This window comes from Ammodytes marinus (assembly GCF_949987685.1).
Source record: "Ammodytes marinus genome assembly, chromosome: 15".
Classification (NCBI taxonomy): domain Eukaryota; kingdom Metazoa; phylum Chordata; class Actinopteri; order Uranoscopiformes; family Ammodytidae; genus Ammodytes; species Ammodytes marinus.
In genome coordinates, this window is record NC_137219.1 from 14132029 (window position 1) to 14158574 (window position 26546).

Below are 26546 nucleotides of genomic sequence, written 5' to 3' on the forward strand. Positions count from 1 at the left end.
TACATACACAAATTCCCTTTAATTTAAGGCTGGTAAGAAGAACTTTGATTTATGTTCATTACGAAGGGTACACATTAATTAACTGGTCCAAACAAAAAAAGGTATCAGATTAAAAATCTGAGACCCATTTGTTCAGTTTTTGTCACATTCATTAAAGTTGAAAGTAGCAGCAGTACCTTTTATACCTAAGGTTTGGACTGTAAGTGGTATGGCAACTCAATACATGGATTAAACAATAAAGCAAGTTTAAAAATTAATTTAAATGAACTAAATAAAAACAATTGGTCATTTATCCGTGTGAAATTGTATATGCAAAACTGTGAAAATGTGAAATAAACAGCAATAAACTAACGCATTCAGAGTTCGACTTGGTCAATGGCATTTTCAAATACCAGAAAAATGTCTTACATAAGGCGCATGATCATACATACAGAGAAATACAAAATGCCGTCAGAGTTTAAATTAAAAAACAAAAGTGCATAAAATAGTTTTTTCTTCTTCTGCTCTGACAGAGTAAACATCACCTATCTTAAAGGCAGATAAAAAATACACAAAGATTGTCCTGATTGGTTGTAGTCTAAAAGTCAGCGTGTAGAAAAGTACATATTTACAGTCTTTGGTCTCTGTTTACAAGAAAAATACAGCGGGAAAAACTGTCTAGTGTTCAACAAAACTTCCCTATAAACACCTTATTAGCATCTGTCTATTCTCTTTCTTTATACAGTACACAGTTTCTTTGGCAAGATTTTCCCTTTCTTCCTTCCTGTGCTTTATTTAGGAAAAGGGTGCGGAGGTGGTCAGGAGCTCTGGACCCATGAGATGACAATGACGGAGAAGCTTGTGATTCCCATAATTATTCCAAAGACCACCAGGATTACAGCCTAGGGACACAAAGAGACCAAACAACAGAGTTAGCATCATTACCTTTGCAGGACGTGCGTAAAATGGGCAATATGTCATATAAGTCACTGTGAGACAGTGTGTAGTTATACCCCGATGGAGTCGAAGGATCTGAAGGATTCGCTGCTGATCTTGAGGTAGAAAAGGCCGGGGTAAACAAACAACAGGCAACTAGAAGTTGTCGATCCTGGGAAAAGAAACAGGAAAGTCACTTGATTTGTACATGCAGCATACTGTCTGTCTGATAATAGCGGCTTCATGAAACGCTTGAGCTGCAGTGCGCCATTAATTATGTATGAGAAGATACTGTGATTTTAGCCACCACGATCAATGACTGTGGAATATTGACATCTTGGCTGTCCCTAATGTCTGCTGCAGTCGAAACCATATCTGAGTATTTAAAAAGGTCAAAGTAAAGTGATTGTACAGTGTCCCTTAAAATGTAGTTATAAATAAATAAAAATCTGGCAAATCAAACATTTTCACATACCCACTACTCCAAAGACATTGCTTATATCAGGCACAAAGATGGCCAGCAGCAGCACCATGCCCAGGAGGATTATAGTTGAAATGATGTGACCCAGCCAGGAGAAGGGCTGTCCTCCAAACAGCAGCACCATCACAGCCTTACGGGCCTGGAACGCACACACACACACACACACACACACACACACACACACACACACACACACACACACACACACACACACACACACACACACACACACACACACACACACACACACACACACACACACACACACACACACACACACACACACACACACACACACACACACACACACACACACACACACACACACACACACACACACACAGAGAGAGAGAGAAGATACACTGTGTTAAAGAAGTGTTGTTTGGACTAGAGGGAAGAAGCTGTTGGCAGTGAAAGGCTAGGTGCATGTAAACAACAACAACAACAACTGTTAAAAAGCAGTGATCTAAACATGTGAAAAGGATATGCAGGGGTCTCTGTACTTACAGGGAAGAGAATAATGGGCACAGTCAGTAAAACGGCGAGCAGGATGGCTAATCGGACTGTTATCACCATGATGTCATGAGCCATAACTACTTCGTAGCCAAGCAGCAGTTCAGAGTACACGTGACCTACGAACAGAGAGACAAGAAAAGAGTGTTTAATGGAAAGACATGTGACAGGGCTTAGAAAAGTGGCTTGACTGAGCAGTTAGTTATAGTAACGAGAATCAAAGCAGGACTTACTGTAGAAGGTGAGGTAGCCAAACAGTGCAGAAATAAGGTAGAGCAGGAAACTGAGGCCAATACTGACGTTTGCCACGTTCTGCATCCTGGCCTTAGTCGGTCTGAAAAAAAAACACACATATATAGACGAATGATTTAAAGAAAATGTATTTGAGGTCAAGCTGATAGACTGCAGTGCTGACCGGTCCAGTTCACAGTAGATTGGCAGGATGGCCGTATGGCACAGAAAGGAGAAGGCCATTGTGGGGATGGCGTAGGCGCTCTGCAACACACATCAGTCAGAGCACAGCCGTCATTAACAAATTATCAGCTTACACAGGAGTGAGGGGGCAGGTGGGTCAAGGTATGGTTTGTATAGCGTTGTAGTAATTACCATGTGGGCTGCAGAGTGTGACGATGCAAAGTGCAGGTGTGAACTCAACCCTCCTATTATCCTTGGGCTCAATTTGACCCCATTCAATGTCTATCATCCATTGTTTTGCTTCATATTTCATGACTTTTCCTTATTTGATGGGGACAACTGATTAACCATAAAATTATCATGATGAAATCTTTTCAATGCGCTAGTGCACGCATTGGTGTTCCTCTGGGGTCAATTTGACCCCAAGCTGTTTTAGCTGTGTTAAACTTTGTATGGTGATGGTGGCGCTAGAGAACAGGTCAACTCACTGATAAGTTTCATTATCAAGGGGTTATTTATGTATTCAACAAATAAACACAAAAACTTGATCAACAATTTTCTGTAAATAATTTTCTGGAAGCAAATATCCCTGGGGTCAGATTGACCCCAAGGGTGAAATGTGTTAGTAATATTTGAGGATAACAGGAGGGTTAAGTCAATAAGTTAATCAGTGAGTGGATGGAAATATGTTTAGCTAAATATCGTGGTAGTGAGACTTTTGTAAGGATCTCTTTGCTAAACATTCTCCCGTTGGGTTCAAACATCTGGATGAAACACGTGTTTTCGGGTAATTCTGCGTGCCACATGTACATATGGCCTTTACGTGTAACATGAATGTGAGTGGCAGCTGCACAGTGCACTCGAGTTCCAGCCAGACCTTCACAAGTAAAGAGTGTGACTTGTCACTGGAGTCAAACAACTGCAGCAGAACTACTTTCAACAACTTCTCACCTCAGAAGTTCTGCATGCTCAGCATAGAGAGAGGCTGGTTTAATACACTTACCTTGCTGGTGATGACAAACAGTTTGGCTGAACAATCTGGGAGAGAGGAATTTGATATCTTTAGAAACAAGGAGAGAAGAGTGAAAGTGTTATTTCTCGGAGGAAGATGACATTTGCAGTGCTGCTGCATTAAAAGGTACAGTCAGTGATTTTGGAGAATGCTTGCTGTGAAAATACATTTGCAAAACAAGTGAATATCTCCTCAAGCTGATACCTGTACAGACTGTATGTGCACTGAAAAAATATCCAGTGTTAATTCACAGCCTAGGATCTATAAAATGGTATTTTAACAAAGGGTATGTAAACAAAGGGGGCCCACCATGGCTAGCAACATGCCTGTTTACAGAGCTTCTGCTGTGTATTAAACCTGGATTTCTTTTCAGCACACACACAATACGGACAGATAAAAGATTGTGAGGAGGAATTCACAGATTTTGAAAACGTGATTTTGACAAACTCTCTCCAGAATTGCTGACTCCACCTTTAAGCTGGAGTACATTGCTTCTCGTTGGAGCAAAAAAAGGAAAACAACAATCAAAGTCAATCATGCTAGTTCTGTGCTATACTATAGCCTGTATAATGCCAACAAGGCCGGAGGTCATTTCCAGACGGAGGCAAGGTCACATGAACTTCCTTCCCCTGAGGACTGGCACCATTCACCCATACACGGCTCTCTGCAGTCTTCTCTGGTCCTCATCAGCCAGAACAAACAGAATCAGCAAACTCAAGTTCCTGCGGCCGTGACCAGACTCAGACCTACGGTATCATATGCATGTGTGTTTGTGTGCATGTGGACAACTGTTAAAAGAAGTTTGTTTGTTACCTGGAGGGCACTGTCAAGTAATGTTACATTGTGAGGTAGTGGGCAGGGGATGGACCATTTCTTGACCACAACCTAGAGAGGAGACGACACATCATGTCAACAAATCAAAAGATGTAAAAAAAAAACCCCAGGGATGATATTTAACTCACCACAACTGTAAAGTACAGCATGAAGAAAAAGGCAATACTGCTGGTGTAGCTAAGGAAGCCTGTGAGACAGATCTGGTAAGAAACTACAATTCAAACAAGTGACGGCAGCAAATGAAGGAGATGCTACTTGATTTCAATACTTACCGATTTTAGGCGACATTGACAGGGGTAGAACAATACAAAGTGTGGCTAAGACCAGGAGCACCCTGCCATCTTCATACCAGGCATCTCTGAAAAACAGGCAGACATGAATTATTAAAAAGGCCAAAGTAACATTTCCCATGATCAGCCACATCATATCAGTGATGGATAGCAGAGATGATTCTTCAGTGCCTTGAAACGGAGCAGCTCTTGTTAAATTTGTCTCCATTTCGTGCTCAAATACAGAGCGACAGATTCATCATGTGGTTCGAATTAAGGGCTTTAGCTTTTGCAAACCATAACAATTATGTAATTCACATGCAAACGTCGTGTCGCTCCGTCATTTGAGACCACATTTCACTTTGCCGGGTTTTTGGAGAGAGGGGAATAATATTTTCCTTTGCCGAAGGATAGCCTTGGCGGTTCGTTCGGGATCGGGGGAGCCGGGAAGAGGATGGGGGAGGGGGGGGGGGGGGGGTGGGGTTTGGAGGTGACACATGTGGAAGGCATGCCGGCTCCGCTGGGGTCGGGGGTGGGAAGAGTGCTGCCTGCGCGGCACTGCTGTACCCTGGACAGCAGTGCGGGGTCACGAGGGACTGGCTCCACTGCTCTTTATGGGGCTCCCACAGTCGGTAGCACCTGCTCGGACCACATCAACACCCACTGACCCCTGTTTGGCAGTTTCACAGCTGTGGCGTCACCGTAGGCGCGGATGGATCTGTCTGTGCGTCTACGGTAAGTTTCTGCCTCGTAACTGGATGTCAAGGGGAGACCTCAGCTCTGACCCCAAAACTCTCTAGCCCAATCACTTCTACTCTAAAAACTAAGTTTAGCCGACACACTCGACAGCAGCTTAGCAAACGCCCCTTCTCCACTTTGACAGAGCGTTGTTCAGACACGGGGATGTAAAAAAAGATTTCCTGCACCACTGGGATCCAGCTCCAGGCTTTAGTGTAAAGGCACAGGATACCTCGACGCATGAAATGTGGAACATTTCACGCTATAACAAGATGCAGGATAGCTCTCAGTAAAAAGATTGGAGTTTTGCTGCCAATGAGTCAATCTTCACAGTGTTGACGATCAGCATAAATATGGCCAACGCAGCGCAAAAACCCAGATCCACAGCTGTCCACATCTCTGACTGCTTAACTGAACTCGCCAAAGAAGCTTAAACAGGACAGGCACTCCATTAGCACAGACGAAGACTAAGAGATTGAGCACAACTGTGTTTTCGCTCTGCCATATTATGATCAATGAGCCGGAAAAAAGAAACGCGTTTTTATATAAAACAACTCGTTTATTCGGGCTTTGATGGAACCGAGTGTGTGTCTGTTAACATCCCAAAGCCACTCATTAACAGAAATGTTTAGTTTCCCGCTGCAGTGAGCTGTAATTAGAATGGCAAAACTGATATCCCCTTGTATCAGTCGGATTCTGGGGAACATGTGCGAGAGATTTGGGGGTGAAAGGAGAGCACTAATACAAAGCAGCTGTGTGTGGAAGATTCAGATGTTGACGGATTGGGCTGAGAGCGGGCTACAACTCTCGCTTAAACCATCGTGACCAATAATAAAGTGATGGGAGTTACGTTCTTGGCCGGGGGACTTCTCCGTGACGGAGAGGAGCTGCACATAGCCCAATGAAAGACTGCGTCTGCTGGTGTCGGGTGATGAATGGCTCTTCAGCATAGATACATTTCCTCTGGGCATGCTTCAGGCCGTACAACACAGTCCCTTAAGTATTAGCAGTGCACTGTGGTTTGGTGAGAGATCTTCTTCCACCGCATTATGCATACGTTTCTCATTGCCCCAGACTAATTCAAGTTTGTGTAGCTTTGTGGTGCAGAAGTGTCAAATTTGACTTATTTGAAGGCCATAAGGTATAATCTACAACATCACGGGAACAGGAATGACTCATTCGTTATCTTAGTGCATCTAATCTAAAAGAATGGTTTGGTTTTCTACCGCAGCTGTGTCCGATTTTTTTTACCAAATTTCCTTACTGGCGAAGCGGGGAGCTACAGTATATAATATACTCACCCTGTGACCTCTGGGCTCAAGAAGGTGGCGATGGCTGCAGGAAGCTCTGACTTCAGGATAAACAAATAGGACGACATGCCTGAGGGAAGGGATGGAAAAGAAGGTTCAGAAAATGTACGTAAAAAAACGTAACATCAAAAAAACACACACACACCAATCATGCCAAACTACTAAATCATAAACACAGCAAGATGACATTATGTTGCCACAAACAATCCAAAATTGGGATAGGGTGGAGTGTGTTTTCCAGCGCGAGGAAATGGGAATCAAGGCAGAGTGGGGCACCGCGGCTCTGAGTTAATGCAGATGGGTGGGGCGGGCAGCTCAAGGGGGATCACTAGCAAAGCCCCGCTGTGCAGAGGAGCAGACATTATGCAGATCTTCCAACTGCTGGAGACCGGGAGTAGCAGCCAGGATGAAGAAGTGAGAGGGGGGAGGAATGCTAACAATAATGATCTCTGACGCTAATCCAGGTATTCCACCCCCCGCCCCCCTTGCTCCAACTCAATAGGAAACAGGATATTATCAGCCTCTGACCGGCTGCAACATCCAGCCCACAGACAGCCAATCAGAGAGGGGATCTGGGTCACTTCCCGAGGGTCACACCAGGCCCCAAAACACACCGGTAGGTAAGAAAATAAGATGGGTGGGGAGATTTCTGATGTTTCTGGTTGAATAGGGATTCAGGTGCAGCGTGTGGTCAGTCATGGAGGGAGGGAATGTGAAGGGGTTTCATTTTGTGAAGCCAGGCAGAGCCAGAGTGAGCTGGGACCTGATGGCCCCAGGGGCAGGTCTTGCACTCGCCGTTAAATAAGCCTCGACCATAATCCCACAGATCCTGTCTTTGTTTACAATAGAAAATTCCTCCAATAACCCTCCGGCCCACACAGGCACAAGGACACTCGCTCTGCGAATAACTAATTCCATTTATGAGCACTCAAATCTGTCAATAAGAGATTTATTGTGAAGCAGGATTTGCTTTAGTGTTTTAGCCAAAAAGTTTCCCCCTTGCCAAAATTCATCCAATAATTTCAACAAACCCCTTAAAAAAAGCAAAAATATTTTCAACCACACAGACTGAGCAACAGGGGCATGCATGATGTCATGGGTTTAGTTTCAAGCAGTTGGTTACTGTAAGCACTACAACACTCTCAAGGGAATTCCTGGCGGGATAATACTTACATCACTAAAAAAAATAGAAAATAAAAGAGACCCTTGAGTGAAGAAAAACATAGTTATTGGCCATGTGGTAGGAATACATATTCTGATTACAAGCATGTATTTAAGAATTCATTGGAAAATTCATGTAAACCTTCTGTGTGTGGTCGGCGAACAGTGGGAGAGTGTGTCCAACATAAGACATAGCCACTTTCTTTTCATTAACAGTGAGGGGAGAGGCCGGTTCAGAGAGAGAGAGAGAGAGCGAGCCCTGGGCTGGTCAGTAATTAAGGTCAATTGGCCCATCAGGCTTTGGCAGTGCAGATGAATGTTTACCCAGAGTGAGGCTAATTGCACTCTTATAAAAGGGGCCCGGGGTGTAGACAGATGCACGCCGGAGTGCTGGCTCTCACACTCTCACACATACTGGCCCCATGCTGGGAAAACCACAAACATACCAGAGGGCAAGGCAATAATCCACTCAGCCATGACTCTAATGACTGCAGGAGCTATTGTATCACCTCAGCTCCGCACCGACAGAGAGGAGCAGTTTGGGGCTAAGGGAAGGATGGATATGGCAGTATGAGAGAGAGAGAGAGAGAGAGAGAGAGAGAGAGAGAGAGAGAGAGAGAGAGAGAGAGAGAGAGAGAGAGAGAAAGAGAGGTGGGGGATAAAGGGAGGGGTCCCATTAGGTTACTCAGCTCTGGATGGGTTTTACTATCAGTGATCAATTAGACGAGAAGTCAGGTTTCAGGCCCAGGGGAGGGGGCCGAGAGGACAGCGGCTACGGGGTCAAAGGTTATCAGAGAATCTGGATAATAGCTCTACAGGAAGGAGGGAATGAACCTGAGCACAGAGGCTGCTGATCACCAGAAGGAAGCACTGTTCACCTCCAAAAGGTGGCAGAGAGTGGCAATAGTTTGGCCTTGCAGCATTCATTAAAAGGTGAAGTAAGCGATTTATTTATGTTAATATAAATGTTAAATCGCTCTTTATTCATACAGTGATCACTTATACAGTGTGCTCGTTTCATAAAGCTGATCTCTAAGTCACCCGCTGTGCATGTAATCGGCAAAATAAACTTTTCTGTGAACCCACTACTGGTATCCAATCAGAAGAGAGAACGCTACAAACCGGCACCCGTCTAACTGACGGTGCACGTGCAGAGCAACAGATGGGTTGCTGTGTATGCGCCTACAATGGCGGAGCAGGTAAAATCCTTCCCAATGTCTGTTTTGATTGTTTTTATCATGTTTTATCACGCTTACGGATATGATGCTAGATAACTCACTTCTTGAAGACCGCAGTGCATTAATGTGATGACGTGGGGACAAGGGATGGGACTGTTAACTGCAGTAACTGACAGGAAGTTAGCTAAACTGACCATTCCGCTTACTGAACCTTTAATAACTCTTCTTAAAACAAATGTTTTGTAAAATTTGTTCATGTCCAACATTAAGAAAATAATGCATGTAATTGTAAGATGAATTAAGAGCTGACTTACCACCAATATTTTGGATGACAATAGAAATTCCGACTATAACCTAAAAAGAAATTTGAAAGGGTTGGTTAGTGTTATTGTCTATTCGTCATAATGAAAGGATATATAATAATAATAGTGAATAATAGCATCCAAAAGGGTCCACACTTACTTTTCCTGGTTTTTGAAAGGCTCTTCCGCCAAGGTCTTCATATGCATTGAGCCCTATAAGAGATCAACCAAAAACAATCAGACATCATCAGACAGGTTCTTGCTGAAGAATACAGAGACAATTTTTTTTTTTTAAGATATTTTTTTTTGGCATTTTTATGCTTTATTGATAGTTTAGAGACAGAGTTGAAATGGGGCAGAGAGGGGAGTGACATGCAGAGAACGACCGCGGGCTGGAATCGAACCCAGGTCTGTTGCTGGCCGAGGCCCATGGGGGGGACGCCTTACCAACTGAGCTAAAGGCGCCCCCACAGAGACAATTTAACAGGATTTGGCTGCTCCTTGTCTGTTATTTAAGAAATGATTCATAGTGGAAACTCCTTGTGTAGGCGACTGTCCACTAATACTCTTCACCTGTTACTTTTATAATATACCATAGCAACCTTTAATGGCTTGTATTACACACTGGCTTATATTACACAATGAGGGGAGATGGAGGGGTGGGGCAGAGTTGTGTTGAGAATGTGTGTTATTTTGTGGTATATTCCTTGTTTTGTCTTTTCAAATGTAAATGTTGATTGTATTTCATTGTCCCACATCATGCATTCTACAGCTTAAATAAGAAATACTTGACTTTCAAAAACTAAATCAGACATAGGGGAAAACGGGGGAATGTGACACACCACCTGTATCTAGGCAATGGAACACATTTTTGGTCATGTGAGATCAGGGCTGTACAGTGCGACAGTTTTGATCGCATTTGCTACTGAAATTGATCACGTGCGATGATGAATACAACTCCAATCGCACTCGTGCTAGTGTTGCCACCCGTCCCGTTTTTCCCAGAATTGTTCTCTTTTTTTCACCAGCTGTGACCCGTTTTTTGGGGAAAATGCCAAAACCTCATTTGATTTCCTTCCTTCGTTCAGTAGTTAAGGCCGTCTCACACGGGCCGAGGAGTTTGTTGCGCCCGCTATTGCATCGGAGAGGCGGGCGGGCAGGGGCGGTCTTAACGATCTCGGGGCCCGTTTCAAGACCCTGTGTGGGGCCCCACACTTTTTTTTTTTTTTTTTTTTTTTTTTTTTAATAAATAATGCTTGTGCATGCTGCCCGCGAAAATAAAAAAGATTGTGGAAACCAGTTGGTTCATAGACGGATTATGAGATATTGGGCCCAGACTCTTTGTACCGTTTTAAAGTTAAATGCATCAGAGCAGAGGAACATTTTAATCAAATCTTGAGCTGCAGAAGGAACATTATTTTTCTTAAACAGGCACTCTTTACTCTGCAACTGTGAAAACAGTACAGTAGATTGGTCTGCAGACTCATGTTATATGATGGAGGGGCCCATTGCAACATATACAGGGTGGAAAGCTACTTTTCATGAACAGTATAGAATTTACACATAGCAAGCTTATTCCTGTTTGTGTGTGGGGGGCTTAGCTGTCCCTCATGAAGCCCCTTAGACAGAGCTAATAATGCTTTTGTTTTGCACTTGCTTTTCTATTTGTCACCTAGTTGGGGCCATGATGATTTATTTCCTTATATTTAGGCTATTCCTTGTTGGACCCTGTTATTGACATGAGTGACTGAGCTCTTTGACAATGCAACATTTAAAGTTACTATCAGTATTTCTGGCTTAGGCCCCCCCCCCCCCCCGAGCCCTTGGGCCCCTGGGCATGGTTGCATGCAATATTATTCTCAAAGTGCACCAGATTGATGAATTTTACTTTAAAAGGTTGCATTTTTTTCTTCCGGGGCCCCCCTACAAGGTCCAGGGTCCCCACCCACCTCAGTCTCCCTATTTAGCCTATACTGTAAAAAGCACTGTAGGTGTGTATGGTTATTATAGGTCATTACACTGGTCAGTCTGAACTGGTAGCCTAATAATGGCCGAGCCCTCCGCCCCAAACATTCAAGTGTCCCTTTTTTTCCTAAATCCAAGGTGGCAACCCTAACTAGTGCGACAGCCTGCCAAATTGCAATTGGCAGGTTAGATTATTTTGTCTAAATTGCAATCAGTGCACCCCTATTAATTTTTCTACAATTATTACTGCACACACTAGGAAATAATATTAATTGAGAATCTCAAATGAGACCAAGATGACATGCTCAAAGGTAATTAGAGCGAAATGCAAGGGTTAAGGTTATGCAAGTTTTCGATCATACTTTGTGTGCTACCAAATTTATTTTTGTGCTACTGATTTTTTTTGCTTGCTAGCACCAGTGCTACCACTTTAAAAAATAAGCGTACAGCCCTGTGTGAGATATATGTTTTCAAGCCCCTCTCATTTCCCCTTGGCCATGAAAGATAGGACCTAATGGTGATGTTCTAAGCATGTTTTTTTTTCACAAAAATGTCTTTTTTTGCATGTAAAAGTAAATTTTCTTGCTGTCAACTTAATATTGTTGTGCCAAAGCAAATTGATTCAGGTAGAACAACTTCTATCATACATGTTGATGAACTACCAACATATGAAACCATGTGATGATGATAACTCAAGACTAGCCTGATTTGCTGAGAGAGGTAGTTTTTTCTCAAATTGTGGCAGTGGGGTAAAGTGAGACAAATGCTGTAGGGTAAAGTGAGACAGTGTCTGTACCCTCTTTTAATGAATCCATTATATTTGAGGTAGCAAGGAGACTAGTTTGAATAAGACAAAAGACAATGTGGGCTGGAGGTTGGGGTTGATGGTTGAAGGGGTGTCAGCAAGGGCATGGTTTGGAACGTATGTATGTGGGGGACAGGAGAGTGACCTTTAACATCAATAGACTAAGTAATATGTCTTTATTCAATGAATGATCCCAGTAAAATAAATGCAGAAAAATATTAATCAAAGACTCAAAAGATGGAAAATGACAGCTGGGTCTAGTCCTGTGTTCTGAGTCCCAGGCGGTTCTAGCTGGTTCTGATTGTTCTTTGCTCTGACCCCCAGACACTAGCTGGCTCTAAGGGTCCTGTGTTCTGACCCCCAGACTGTGTTTTAACTAGTGGTGGGCCGTTATTGGCGTTAACGTGCTGCGTTAACGCAAAACTCTTATCGGCGATAAAAAAAATATCGCCGTTAATCTCTTATTCCACCTCCTGTTCGGCTCAGGGGAGATGGTTCCCTCCAGGGCCGATGGCTGTTCGCCGTCAGGGTGAACCCCCTTCCGTGTGTTCTCTGGTCGGGTAATAATAGCCGGGGGCCGTTGTTTACACTTGAGGAGCCTTTATTGCAGGAGCGAAGCTTCTCTCACACACCCGCCGCTCTCTCTCTCCATCACTTGCCCACGACACACACCACCTGGCTGCAGGATCGCTAATGTAACACTCAGCGCCAAACCCCCTTCACAAATCTGTCTATTCAATGTTTACTTATGAATGTATCCATGTACGTAACTCTGACATGTACATAACTTCATTTATTGTTAATAATATGGTCTGTTTATAAATTCGGCATATGATTAAAGCATCTAAAAGCCCGTAACCATGTTAAACGTTTACTGTTTTTAAGTTATTAATGCCACTCGCTCCCGCAGATACACAGCAGAGGGAGGTCTTATATTCAGCCATGGCTAAAGGGAGTGTTGTATTATGGAACGGCCGCTGTGGTACGAAATTCCAGTCTCAACAATGTTTCCTACACGCAATTATAACTCTAGCGTCTACAGCCCGTTGTTTTCATGTAGTGTAACTTGTGCAATGTGTTACATTATTCAGCTGTTGCCGTGATGTCGGCTAACGCTGATGCTAATGATAACTAACTCTCCGTCGCACAATAGACTGTAGGTTGGTGTTGCAGCCAGCTGTTAGGTGAAGCGCTGTCCCACAGGTAAAAGCCATGGACCTATAAAGCCTGTCCAATATTCACTCTAGTCCAGCTTCTTGAAAAGTTTATAAGGACTTTATTATTTATGTAAAAATAATATTTAATGTTTCACTTGAAGCACACCATTAATGGCTTTATTTTCTGTTATAGCCTATACCCAACAAATTAGTTTTTTCGTTTTTTTAAGCACAAAAAACAGTGCAATGTTGTGATTTTTAGCCTTATATCTGATTAAATTGTTAGAATATTATTTGTTCGCAATAATTAGACACTCGTTCTGATGACGAAATGAAAGCCACCTGGCTTGAGAAACACGTTCTCAAAGACTTACTTTGAGTCATTATTTAGGGAGCACACACATATTATGAATGAATTCAAATGAGCCAATTTAATCTAGATTAATCTAGATTAATTCCAAAATTCAATGAGATTAATCTAGATTAAAAAAATTAATCTATGCCCACCTCTAGTTTTAACCAAACTGGTTCCATCTGTCATTTGAATGTTAATTATTGAATATTAATTATATGGTTTATTTGATCAGAGTGACTTTCAAGTGTTTAGAAAATGTTTTTTCTTAATTGACCAAACCCCATGATTCTGTTACTAGTCCGGCATTAGTTTTGGAATATTTGGTTTTCAATCTAGCTGTCAGGATTCTAACTGTTACAACGTGTGTGTTGTTATGGTAGTTTCAGAGTGGAAAAAGTAAGTGGATCAGTTTACCCCCTTGATTTCTCTGGTCTGTCTCAGTTTACCCCACAGCTGGGGTAAACTGAGACACAAGACAATTTTTTTTAAACAATCATATTTTCACTGCCCTTTGTCATGAATAAATTCTGCTAATGCCCTTTTCTAGAAAACATCCTGAATTAATGGGAAATGTGTAAATTTGACAGATAGATAATTTTAGCTCCCTTAAAGGGGAGCAAATGTAAAAAGTGTCTCACATTACCCCGTTCTCCCCTACATAATAGACTACCTACACCACTGATTTAGCTTTGAACTCCCAGACCATTGTCAAACTAACGATGAACAGTGTAAAACAGAAATAATCAAAATGAATGCAAAAGAACCTGGAATCGTTTTTTTTATTCAAAGGTTGCGTTCCGAATCGCATACTTTCTACTATATAGTATGTAGAAAAAGGATTTAGGATGTCCCGATTCTTGTGGCCAGATTTAGGATGGTTAGAAATACCTGGATATCCTACTTCATGCAGCCAAGATTGGCCGCGTTTCCCAGATTCCCAAAGAGCCTCTTTGGGCTAAGTACTTCTTTGGAGCGCTCTTAAGAACGCTGTGAAAGAAGAATGCGTTTCCCAGATTCGTTCTTAGCAAAAGTAGTACTTTCACTAAGATGGAACTGTAAGACGGCGCTGACCCACTCTTTCAACCTTTCTTAGCGACCAAATCGTCAGCGATCATGCCGCGTCAGGGAAATTTATTTCCTCCACTTTTCGAAATAATAAAACAATGCTCAATGCGGACCACTGGCGCAAGAAACATAGACTAATAGTAGAGAAAAAAAATGTTTTAATGAATTAGACGTTTACGTTTTCCACACACGTGAGTTTATAGTACTACTACACATACAAAAAAAACATCAACAACCCTTCAACAACAGCATTTCACAGATATAAAAAAAACAGATTTAATTGAACTCAGCTGAACCTCATCCAGAGCGGCTCCACCTGCTAAAGGCGTTGCCAAAGTCCGCGCGTGTGAGAAACCATGGCTGCAATACAACACCTTCTCGCTGCGAACCAACAGCCTCAATACAACACCTTCTCGCTGCGAACCAACAGCCTCGCCGTGCGCGAAGCCAGACGGTTTACATAAATATACGTGCGTCGGCACTTCTCCCCACTGGACGTGCTATCAGACCGGGCCGTCCACGCAAAGTACCGGCTGCCCCGTGCGGAGATCCAACGGCTGATCACTCTGGTGTCTCCACACATCCAGAGCAACCCGCTGCAATTTTGCCTTCAGCCCGGTCCAACAACCCGCAGCCCCTACCTCTTCACCACCAGTCACCAAGCACTAAACCATAAACCCACAACCACCACACATCACCCATATCAACTCTCAGGCCTGAAGGCTGAAATAAATAAACAGAACCAGCAGATGTAGGCTACATGTAACGTCCTGCACACTATGATTATTGCTGCAGTGTCCGGGTGCTTTACCTGAAAGTCTGGCACTGGAATGCTGTTGAAAGGGCGCACAATACGCACACGTCATTAACCTACGCTTAGATACATTACAAATTGCCTGGGACTTTTTGTTGCTAGGTTTGACACCCTCATTTCAATGCAAAATTATCCACACAATACATGGTTGAAAAGAAACCAAAATAGTTTATTGAAACCATATGGGGGAGGGGTTACTCCGCGCTGTCTTTACTGGGCGTCTACATCACCTGCAACGAAGGGAGATTGATTAGTGAAACCTTCTCACTCTTCCTTTTTGTTTGGTTCTGGAACTCCTGCCACTTCTTCCTCACAGCACGCCAGTCACGCAGGCCACATGGGCTGGAGGGGGACATATTTTCGGCTATGGCCTGCCTAACACGGTTCTTCACCGTGATGTTCTTTTTGCCCCTTGTTCCCCCGAATAAAAATGCCCAGTGCTGCCAGACCTCGTCCACTAAGACGCCCATCTCCTCCGCGGTAAACGACGGTGCCCGCTTGTTTCTTTTGCTGCCGCTTTCTTCCATTCTCACATCACGTGTTCACACACACACACACACACACACGTTACATGCGTAGCCTAATTCCACCTGTGTGGGGGAGACCACGGGGCGCTGTGTGTGACTTATGCGCTGATAAAGAGGTGGGTGATCGATTCGCCTGGCATCGATTTATTCAGTTTCAGCACGACCGCGGTGGACAGCTCCCACCAAAGAGCTTCTTTCGCTTCAACTTACGCGTTCTCCAAAGAAGGCACTTAAGAAGCCATCTGGGAAACACCCGTATCTTAACGCTCCTTCTTTGGCGAACCCTTCTTTCGACCCTTCTTTGGCCCCAAAGAACGATCGATTCTGGGAAACGCGGCCATTGTTAGTGTTGAAAACTGCATCCTATTTGGGCGATTCTGACCCACAATCCAGTGCGCACGTGAAGTGACGTCACATCGACGAAGCCTCCATATGAAAACAAACGGGGATGCGACGGATATAAAAGCAAGAGGCAAGATCAAGGCGCAATGTTATGAGTAAATAAGAGAGTAAAGTATGTCCCAATAGTATGCCTACTGCATCCTAACTAGATTATCTTTATCGTCGGATGTAGTATGTAGAATAGAAAAAAGAAAGAGTATGCGATTCGGAACGCAACCAAAGTGTTTTTCATCCTTGTCAAAACTTGCCGGCTACATTACCCACAATGCAACTCAACTGATCAGCAAATTAAATCAGGATAGGATGTCCCTACCCTTAAGGAACTCAACAGTACTTGGGTGGTAATTGATAGAAAACAACCTACTAAGCTACTATTGTCACTTTTTAACGGTGCCAGTCTGATGCTATCGTCATCAGTAGGAAGTAAATAAAGACAAAAAAACATAAAGAGGAAATGAAGAGATAGCGCAGTCATCAGCTAACTTCCCTGAATAATGATCTAATCATGAGTGAAGTAAGGGCGATAGATAGTACAGGGTGGGGGTAAAGCAATCTGGGTGAACCCCCAGCCCCCCTCCCCTTGGATAAACAAACAGGCATGTGCTTATCTAAAGTTAGATTGTGTGTATCCATTGTTAGTTTCTCACCTGTTTTGTCACATAGCTTTAGGAGGAGATGTATGGAGTATGCTGCCAGGCTGGACACTGCCACCAACAGGATGCTAGAGAAGGAATGTACATGGCGCAGACATCATTTGACTTTTTATTCATGTTTAAGCATTCATGTTTTTAAACAGCAGATTAGTTAGGCATTGAAACAGCACGCTGGAAGAAAGGGTTATGGGACCATTCTCACCAAAAACCGATTATTCCAGTGTTAGCCATAGCATAAGCTAGACCCAGGATACCACTCCCCATGATGGCATTCATCAGGTTAAACACAGAGGAGGCGAAGGAAGCTCCTTTGGTTCTGGTCTGTGCTGATCCCTGTGAACAAAGCAAAAAAATCACATGTAGATACAAAAATATACAGAGGTAAACCACTGAGTGAGTGTGAAGGCGAAGCAGCAGTATAAATCTGATTATTGTTGTATGAGCTTTAAGAGAATTGCTCCTGACAGTATTAAGAACAACTGGCAGGCCCTGATGATGGATGTCACAAAACAACACTGCAGTGGCATGTAGGATCAGGGCATGGAAATGGATGGGGTGGGATTTGAGCTGCTTGACCGTGGGACAGCTGCCTGAGCTTAGGATAAGGGTAGCTGCCCAAACTGCTTGACCCCTCTAATAGGGGATATCCTGGAGAGAACGAGTGGCAACTCTGGTGTCAGTGTCACAACAAGCTCGGATTGACCTGCGAGCCGCTGAGTCCGATTTAACCTTGATTACGGTACTGAAAGACGGGGAGACAACTTCAACAGCAGATGCAATGTAAAATTATAGGCTGCAAATTAAATTTAATTGATAAATACTGAGAATGTGACTTTTAAAATAGATGGCAAAAATTACATAGTAGAACTCAAACAGATAAAGCTGCATTAATCAACAGCTTCTTCCTGTTGAGGCATGGGGTTCAGGGTCAGGTTGGGGTAAAGGATATCCCAACAATGATGAGGGAGAGCGACACACCCACCTACAGGCAAATCAGATCACTTCTCACCTCATCGGCTTCCTATGGTATTTAATGTCCTATGCTTAACTTCTGATTAGTGACGAGATTAATCAAGATCACTCATCTGTGCTTCAATTAGTGAAGTTAACACGACAATGGGTCATTTAAATACATTAATGGTTTAGTAGGTCATCACTTCCTTTGAGTGTGTGTTATAAATCAGTGAAATCACATAAAATCGGTTAGGAACAATGCTGATTTGTTAATCGATCAATTAAGATTATGGTAAACTGCTTCCGCTACAGTACGTCAGATTAATAATTTCTACTGGTGAACCCTGCAAAAACATTAAGTGGTCCCACAATAATGTGCTTCTGTAGATCAGAACATGAAATTTATATTATTTTAAATGTTCTTTTTGCATCTGTTGCACTTATATTTTAAGAAAGCCTAATATTGATTGGTAAATATGGACCTTTTACTCTTTTGTTCAATATAAAGACAACAGACAAAATGTTAATGAATCTACTGCACATTATGAAAATAGATTAAAAAAAAGGTTGAGCACACCAGGGTTATGTCCCCTGAGTTGCTGTTGAGAATGTTGACATTTTAACATCCTGATGAGTAGTATAAAATCTTCAAGAACAAAAAATAAATGTTAAGTGTCCTTTTTCAAAGGTTGGATCCCATTGTGTACACCTATACCCACTCTGCTTGTATGCAGAACAAGTCATGTAAAATGAATGGATTTAGTGTGAAGACTTTGGCAAGCTACTCCCAGAGCCACATAATATACTATATAACTGGTTTTACAGGCTGAGTGGTATTCATCGGTGGACTTCAGATGTTCAAAAGGTAGTTAACATTTATTTATTGCATGAGAAATAAATGGAAATACATGGAAAATAATCATTGAAACTCCACAGTGCGATTTCTGCTCTAGGGTTAAATTCCTTGTTAAGTGCTGACAGAAGCAGAAATCAGGGAGGAAGTTTTTATACAACGAGCATGTGATGTCTGTCATAAGCAACTTTTTGTCGAGTCAGTCAACTTGGTGCACTGATAGTTTTCCTGTGCATTGAAAAGCTGCTGCTTCCTGACGTTCACCCATTCAAGTGAAGCCTGTTTCATAGCTGTGAAATACTTGGTTCTGTTTTAGTACTTAGTCTACTTACATTTGTTAATAAAGGTGTAGTCTCGTCTCCTCCGGTGGCCCCGCCGCATTCACCGTACAGGTCAGCGTTCGAGTGTCCATTGATGCTCATCTTCTACTCCCGAAAAAAAGTCAAAAAAACAAACTACAAGAAACAAACTCCCGCCGCTCGTAGTCAAACCACACAAACACGATGGTCAGCGTCACGAAGTTATGACCGCATCCTCCTGTCAATTAGCTTTTAAACTCTCCTTTTATCAACTTCTCATCAGCTGCTCATTGTTGTTGTCGATTATCACTCGCGTCACGTGCCCACTGTTCCGTCGCAATCAACACGTCACTATAGAGGACTACCCAATCAGAATTCGACTCTCAGCTCGTTGGACCAATCAGGAGCCGGGTCTGGTCGCGCACCGATGACGCAGTTCAAGCATGCCTTTGAGCTGAGAGCGGAGGATGTTGAGGTGAGCTCTGAATGTAAACTTAATCATTAACGAAGGCATGATTGATCTAATTTAGATTTAGTTAACATCGCTTTCTTTAATCTAACGCTGAATATAGTTTCGATGTGTTTTAATTTTACTGATCTGCTTCAAAACAGCGGCTTTTGTTTTGTCATTGCAGGCTCCTCTCGAGAGTAATTGCATCCATACAAACTGACAGAAACCTGAAAGCCTCAGCTGTTTGTCGAAGCCTCTGTTCCACAGCCCCACTCCCAGGCTCAGCCTGTCCTGGCTTTACTGTGAGGCCCAGAATGGAGCCAAAACTGTACCGCTGCCCTCCAGAGGTCCGGGGCATGACCTCTCTAGACAAAGAAGTGTTCACACAGACCGTCACCGTCCCTGCTCTGCGGGTGCCCACTGGGGTCTTAAACAAAGTAGTTAAGAGCCTGAAAAAGTCAACCATCCAGCGCCCTGGTTTGCCCCGAGTGGTACCAGATAAGGAAAATAGTGACTTTCGTCTAGTGCTGTTGGACCCCCGCAGAGTGTCTTCGCCCAGCTCCTTCAGTGAAGCCGAAGCCGAGGCTCTGAGGTCGTTCAGTGTCGCTGAGGAGCTGCACGAATACAAGATGCAGCTGACCTACGACAACCTGAAGAGTGAAGAGGTGCTGGAGGCCGTGCTCCCCCAGGGTCAGGACGTCACCTCGGGGTTTAGCCGGGTGGGACACATCGCACACATGAACCTGAGGGACCACCAGCTCCCATTCAAGAAGCTCATAGGTGAGGGGCCGATGATGTCGAGACACAAGCAATCCCAGCACAAAGTAACACATGCATTTGTTACTGCATCCGCAAAATGTGACTGCACTCAAAGTTTGAATACACGTTTATGGTAGCAAGTTACTTATCATGTATATCTGAAAAAAGTCTGAACACTTCTTTTTTTATATTCATATAAACTTTAACATTTTCTAATGGGAAATGGGAAAATTGGTACAAATTACATGTCCTATACTAACCCTCCCTTCAAAGGTCTGCTTACATAGCAACCTACGTCTTCAACGCAAGCCAGCTATTTGAAGAAAGAGAGAGGAAAAAGGTGGACTTTGACAATGGCAATTTAAAAAAATATGGACAAATATTTATGTTTTTCTTCAAAATACCCGGCCTGTTTAGGCAAGAGCAAGAATTGATACATGTCTTACAAAAGTGGACCATGTCCCATAAAACATATTTATTGACACAACCACATCATCTCACTGATGCTATGTATGAGTGTATGTGTATGCTATGTATGTGTAAGGGGGCTTTATTTAAAAATGTGGCTGTTGTCAGAAGTTTTTTAAAAGTTCCTCGTAGCTAATTTAAACAGGTATACAACCTCCACTGTGACTTACTGTCATATGAGCAGTTCTAAAGAGGAAGAAATTATGCCATTTTATCAGAAACGTTGATGCGCTTAAATTGCATAATGTGCAAATTGATTTATAGATTTGCCTTTGTACTGCAATTTTGTATGATTACTTCCTGTGTATATATATATATATACACACAAATACTACATGTAAAGTATAAGATTTGTTTTTTGTTTTTAACTTATTTGATTCATATCTAATTTAAAGGACTGTGGTTTATCAGCAAATAATCTTTGTTGCCAACTTTGTGTCTGCTTCCATTGTAGGTCAAGTCATCATGGACAAAAACCCTGGCGTCACCTGTGTGGTTAACAAGACGAACATGATCGACTCCACTTACCGCAACTTCAAGATGGAGGTGATGGCAGGAGAGGAGGACATGGTGGCAAAAGTAGGTTCAATCACAAATAAGCAGTAATTCTCAAAAAAGGTCAGATAATTGACTGACAGTGTATATACTGTAGTCTAGATTGCATATTTTTGTTGTTTTGTTAAAGGTGCACTGTGTAACTTTGGGTGTGTCATAGAAGTGCACATTTTCTAAGGTATATTCTCATTGATTTCCTCAAAGGAGAATTGGATCCCTGGAACACTATTTGAAGTTATAACGCTACCTGAAAAGTTACTGTTTCAATGTTGTTGTTAACAGCAGCTGGGCCCACCCCAACCCCAGTTATGTTTACAAACATATTCTAGTCTTATATTTGGTTCCAGGTGCTTCAAAATAATTACATTTTGATTTATGATAGTCATTCTCTCTTAACTTGTGAACTAACTGCAGGCTTTGCAAATGTGAACAAATCCCCCTCCCCTGAAAAAGCATAGTGCACCTTTGTAATATGTAAAGTAATCAGGGTTTCCTTGTAAAAGTCATATTGGCCTTCACTGTTTAAAAAAAGGCTAAACAAGCAAAAAATATGCCTCTGTCTGTGCTGCAGGTGAAAGAAAACGGGGTGACGTACGAGTTTGATTTTTCCCGTGTGTACTGGAATCCCCGGCTCAGCACAGAGCACCAGCGCGTGGTTCAGCTGGCCAAACGTGGCGATACCGTGTTTGATGTGTTCGCCGGTGTCGGGCCCTTCGCAGTTCCGGCAGCCCGCTCGGGTGCCAACGTGTGGGCTAACGATCTCAACCCGGAGTCCCACCGGTGGCTGCAGCACAACTGCAAACTCAACAAGGTGGAGAGGAAAGTTAAAACCTTCAACATGGACGGCAGAGCGTTCATACAGGGGCCTGTGAAGCAGGAGCTGCCCGCGCTGCTGAAGGGGACTGCCAGTGTTCATGTAGTGATGAACCTTCCCGCCTTGGCTCTGGACTTCCTGGATGCGTTCAGAGGCCTGTTGCCCCAGGAGCCTCCCTCTGACGAGAACCTACCCACGGTGCATTGCTACGGCTTCTCCAAAGACGACAACCCTGAGACGGATGTGGTGAATAGGGCTTCCCATAGCCTCGGCTTCCCTCTGGAGAACCGGTGTTCTGTGCATTTTGTGCGTAATGTAGCACCCAACAAAGATATGATGTGTGTGAGCTTCACACTCCCCAAAGAGGTCCTCTTCAGCAGTGATCATGAACAGACAGGTGAGGAATCATTCATACAGTTGTGTTCAAAATAATAGCAGTGTGTTTAAAAAAGTGAGGCAAGATCAAAATCCTTATCATAGCTTTTATTTCCAAACACGCAAATGCATTGGGGACATTGCACATTCGTCAAATGTTTCTTCATCTTTACAGAAAGTGAAGAAAAAGGAATAATAGACTGTTCAAAAAAATAGCAGTGTCTGCATTTTTCTTTACAACTCAAACATTTACTGTATCAACTGAAAAATGCATGAAGATTTAGCTTTCCTATGAATCACTGAACTAATATTTAGTTGTATAACCTCTGTTTCTGAGAACTGCTTCACATCTGTGTTGCATGGAGTCGACCAACGTATGGCGACTGTGAACAGGTGTTTCAGCCCAGGACGATTGGACTACATTCCACAATTCCTCTGCATTTCTTGGTTTTGCCTCAAAAACAGCATTGTTGATGTCACCACATAGGTTTTCTATTGGATTGCCACAATGCTTCACTGTCTTCAAAGTGTACTGTGGCTTGAATGGGGGCCGCAGACAGTTTGTCAGACGACCCCCAAACACTGAATTCAAGCCACAGTACACTTTGAAGACAGTGAAGCATGGTGGCACAGACATCATGTTATGGGGATGTTTCTCATACTATGGTGTCGGGTCTATTCATCGCATACCATGGATCATGGATCAGTTTGGATACATTAGAATACGTGAAGAGGTCATGTTGCCTTATGCTGAAGAGGAAATGCCCTTGAAATGGGTGTTCCAACAAGTCAACGACCCCAACCACACCATTAAGCGAACAAGATCTTGGTTCCAGACCAACAAGATTAACGTTATGGAGTGGCCAGCCCAATCCCTGTACCTTAATCCAATATAAAACCTATGTGGTGACATCAAAAATGCTGTTTTTGAGGCAAAACCAAGAAATGCAGAAGAATTGTGGAATGTAGTCCAATCGTCCTGGGCTGAAACACCTGTTCACAGGTGCCATAAATTGGTCGACTCCATGCAACACAGGTGTGAAGCAGCTCTCAGAAACAGAGGTTATACAACTAAATATTAGTTCAGTGATTCATAGGAAAGTTAAATCTTCATGCATTTTTCAGTTGATACAGTAAATGTTTGAGTTGTAAAGAAAAATGCAGACACTGCTATTTTTTTGAACAGTCTATTATTCCTTTTTCTTCACTTTCTGTAAAGATGAAGAAACATTTGACAAATGTTTCTTCATGTTTGGATTTGGAATAGAATGTGCATTTGCGTGTTTGGAAATAAAAGCTATGAGAAGGATTTTGAACTTGCCTCACTTTTTTAAACACACTGCTATTATTTTGAACACAACTGTACAAACAGTGAGGAACAAATAATGAATTAGTAATTTCTTTGGAAACAGTAGACACACAATTCAGGATTAATTTAAATATCCTGCTACTTAAGTATACCTTCTGGCACCAAAAATATGTTATAATTCAAGTGACCCTACATGTAATTTGGTTAATGGACTTATTCCTAATAACTTTCTTTTCTTGCAACTTTGTATTTTGAGTATTTTTTTAAACTTCAATGCTTCTAGAATGTGTTTTTTCATCTTGTATGAAAAAACAATACATATCTTTGCGTTTTGGACTGTTAGACGAGTAATATGAATATTTAACTTTAGGAATCTCTCTGTTCTGACATTTCACTGTAATGATGTATGATAATCAGCAGACTAAATAATGCTTTGAATACTCTTTAATTTTCAAGTTCACAGTGCATACAAGTGTGCACTGTGTTTTTAAAGCACTGTCAAAGCCTTTTTTCTGTTGGGTGAAGTTGAACACTTTTCCATTCTAAACAGATTTTGTTCATCCACAGTGCCTTCAACAGAACCAGCCCCGAAGAGACAGAAGTGTGAAGATTCAACATAATCATTATCACATCGATTGTATTTTACAAATGGCATTTTTACCGATGCTTTCATCAAAGATGTTGTTGCATCTTGTCATATGAAATGACCCAGCTTTTTTTCATACCAGAATGCATTGAAAATGTTATAATGCAGAGTTTGACATCATATGTCCTAATTTGTTTTACTTTTAAATAAATCCAGACAAATGACATTCTTTATATTTATTTATTAAAAAAATAAATAATAATTAACACAAACTATAAAAAGTCATATCAACGGTAACCAAAAATCAGTCAGAGCACCGTAGCAGCTTCTACCCTTCTCCACAGTGGCAGCAGTGTGGTTATTTAGTCCTTTTTGGTCACATTATTCTAACCAGTTGCTTGTTCTGGATGTGTTCAGCCTTTCATTGGGAACAGCCCACTGAGAGCATCCTGAATTGCTCGATGACATGCCAAAGCTGAGGTGTATCCTCCAGCTGTGTCCTGCGGCATGGCAGCCCGCACGTGGTTCAGATACCTGAGAACACACAGAAAGCCCTGGTCAGTAACAGCAGTGAGGTGTTTTGTAAATAATGTGACTGACTGGCAGCCCGAGAGCTGCTTTCAAAAGTAGTTCCTGTGAGTGTAACTTGAGTGCAAGTTTATTCTTCATTAAATCCACACTTAAGAGTTATTTTTTCTGGCTCTCCCCGACCCTTTGGCCCTTTGATGAGATCAACCAAGACAGACGTACCCGTACACAAACACTGAAACACCTTGTGCCTAAAAGCCTCTCCAACATGGCTCCATTAAAGTATTATGGGTGTCCTTTTATTTTTTAAGTGCTTACAGATGTATCCTGCCAAAGCCCCTTTTTTCAGGTTCTTAAAGCAAAGCTAAAAGTCACTGTTTATTTTTACAGTAGTGCACAGACAGAAAAACAGCCCAGTTGTTAATTTACTCTCCACATCTTGTCCCCAAGGAGCAAGATGCCCCTATACCTATGAGTTGTGTGTGTATGGGGGGGGGGGGGGGGTTGACCTGAGTCCCAAACCTATCTAATCCTTCCTCCCTGGTTTTGTGCCGTCAAAAAGAGAAACCTGCACACATGTTCTGTGCTGATTTCTTGTAGCGTACTACAAAGCTATAAAAGCAAAGTCCTCCAGCAACTGAGACAACACGTAGCCTTGCCTGTCAATACTGTCTCCCCCTGTCCCCCCCACCCTAAAGAAACCATAGTCCTGGCAGAGAGGACTAAAGCCCTCACACGAGTCTGGCTTTGTGGCCCCTGTTCCTGTGAGCCAGGGAAACTTCAAAGTGAAACGGAAATCAAGAGCACAGACAGCCCTCTGTGATTTCTGTGCCCATTCAAGCTGCTTTACAGAGTAACCCAACACCTGTGGGGAGGCTCAGAGAGACTGGGAGAGTCAGAGTGTGTGTGTGTGTGTGTGTGTGTGTGTGTGTGTGTGTGTGTGTGTGTGTGTGTGTGTGTGTGTGTGTGTGTGTGTGTGTGTGTGTGAGAAAGATGGACAGGGAGGGAAAAAAAAGGTGTTGCTGAGACTACATGCCGAATAGATCATATTTTGCTTTGGAGTCTTAGGATTCTACGAGGTGCTTTGCTCGTAACAGCAATAAAACCGTCACTGAAAATAAAAGTTGAAACATATTCGCTAGCATGACTGACATAAACACATAAAGTCAAGCATTCCTGAATATCACACAAGATGACCTTGTCTTGTCTTACGATGGGCAGTGAAAGTGAGAAGCGGAGCAGCACGAGATGTCAGTCAGGTATCGCACACAAAGACCACTCGATCACACCCACTAGAGAAACAACACACAAGTTCAAAACAGGGGACCCAGTGATTAATAATAACTTCATTAGGCCCAAGCTCCTGTAGCCTGTCCTTCAGAGCACTTGAGGGAGGTCTTCTCATATGGCTTCCTGCATCAGATGAGTGCTATCTATTGATTATATTGTACTGGGCCTTTTTAATGGTGAAAAAAGTGGGCTATTTACAGCCCGGCTAAGTCTGCTCTTCCTGCTAATCTAATCCCCAAGCTACTCATGTGGTCATTCCTTCCAAGAAAGCTGAGAGCTCTGTGTAACTTTATACCTGCCTGCCCCTAAGGAGAGAGAGAGAGAGAGAGCAAAAAGAGAACAACATGAAGGAGAGGGGGGTGTGGTGGGAAGCAGAGAGGAGGGAGGGTATGAGGTGAAATCACCTTTGGGTATCATCATCACAAACCCTCTTCT

The 26546-nt window shown here is 42.7% G+C and overlaps 3 protein-coding genes across 4 annotated transcripts in view; 1 reads left to right on the top strand and 2 right to left on the bottom strand.

The window, feature by feature from the left end:
* On the bottom strand, positions 1–19282 carry slc38a6 (solute carrier family 38 member 6). Its single transcript, XM_080042685.1, has 16 exons — positions 19010–19282; positions 17073–17203; positions 16865–16938; positions 9288–9340; positions 9140–9179; positions 6478–6556; positions 4442–4527; positions 4298–4356; positions 4149–4220; positions 3327–3383; positions 2325–2404; positions 2143–2243; positions 1904–2028; positions 1391–1535; positions 993–1087; positions 1–881 (listed from the first exon to the last, which is right to left on the bottom strand). The coding sequence occupies exons 1-16, from the start codon at positions 19097–19099 to the stop codon at positions 798–800; spliced, it is 1371 nt and encodes a 456-aa protein (XP_079898811.1). The 5' UTR covers positions 19100–19282; the 3' UTR covers positions 1–797.
* trmt5 (tRNA methyltransferase 5) lies at positions 7046–24517 on the top strand. 2 transcript variants are annotated; one of them, XM_080042684.1, is made up of 5 exons: positions 7046–7106; positions 19612–20207; positions 21109–21233; positions 21781–22420; positions 24275–24517. In XM_080042684.1, the coding sequence occupies exons 2-5, from the start codon at positions 19742–19744 to the stop codon at positions 24325–24327; spliced, it is 1284 nt and encodes a 427-aa protein (XP_079898810.1). In that variant the 5' UTR covers positions 7046–7106; positions 19612–19741; the 3' UTR covers positions 24328–24517. The 2 variants fall into 2 exon arrangements, with proteins under 2 accessions (XP_079898810.1, XP_079898809.1); XM_080042683.1 differs by lacking the exon at positions 7046–7106 and adding an exon at positions 19419–19451.
* Positions 24518–24597: 80 nt separating this feature from the next.
* mnat1 (MNAT1 component of CDK activating kinase) overlaps positions 24598–26546 on the bottom strand; it is a 37022-nt gene continuing 35073 nt past the window's right edge. Inside the window, exon 8 of the mRNA XM_080042853.1 lies at positions 24598–24827. Coding sequence (XP_079898979.1) covers positions 24707–24827 — 121 coding nt within the window. The 3' untranslated portion in view covers positions 24598–24706. The remainder of the gene's footprint in view (positions 24828–26546) is intronic.

What these genes read in the sequence shown, in the direction of transcription:
- trmt5 (XM_080042683.1), top strand. An exon ending in CCCATTCAAGAAGCTCATAG is followed by an intron (nt 20,208 to 21,108) that starts GTGAGGGGCCGA and finishes CTTCCATTGTAG; the next exon opens with GTCAAGTCATCATGGACAAA. An exon ending in AGGAGGACATGGTGGCAAAA is followed by an intron (nt 21,234 to 21,780) that starts GTAGGTTCAATC and finishes TCTGTGCTGCAG; the next exon opens with GTGAAAGAAAACGGGGTGAC.
- slc38a6 (XM_080042685.1), bottom strand. Translation starts at nt 19,099, where the DNA reads ATGAGCATCAATGGACACTCGAACGCTGACCTGTACGGTGAATGCGGC. An exon ending in CCTTTCAAAAACCAGGAAAA is followed by an intron (nt 9,180 to 9,287) that starts GTAAGTGTGGAC and finishes ATTTCTTTTTAG; the next exon opens with GTTATAGTCGGAATTTCTAT. An exon ending in TGGCTACCTCACCTTCTACA is followed by an intron (nt 2,029 to 2,142) that starts GTAAGTCCTGCT and finishes CTCTGTTCGTAG; the next exon opens with GTCACGTGTACTCTGAACTG.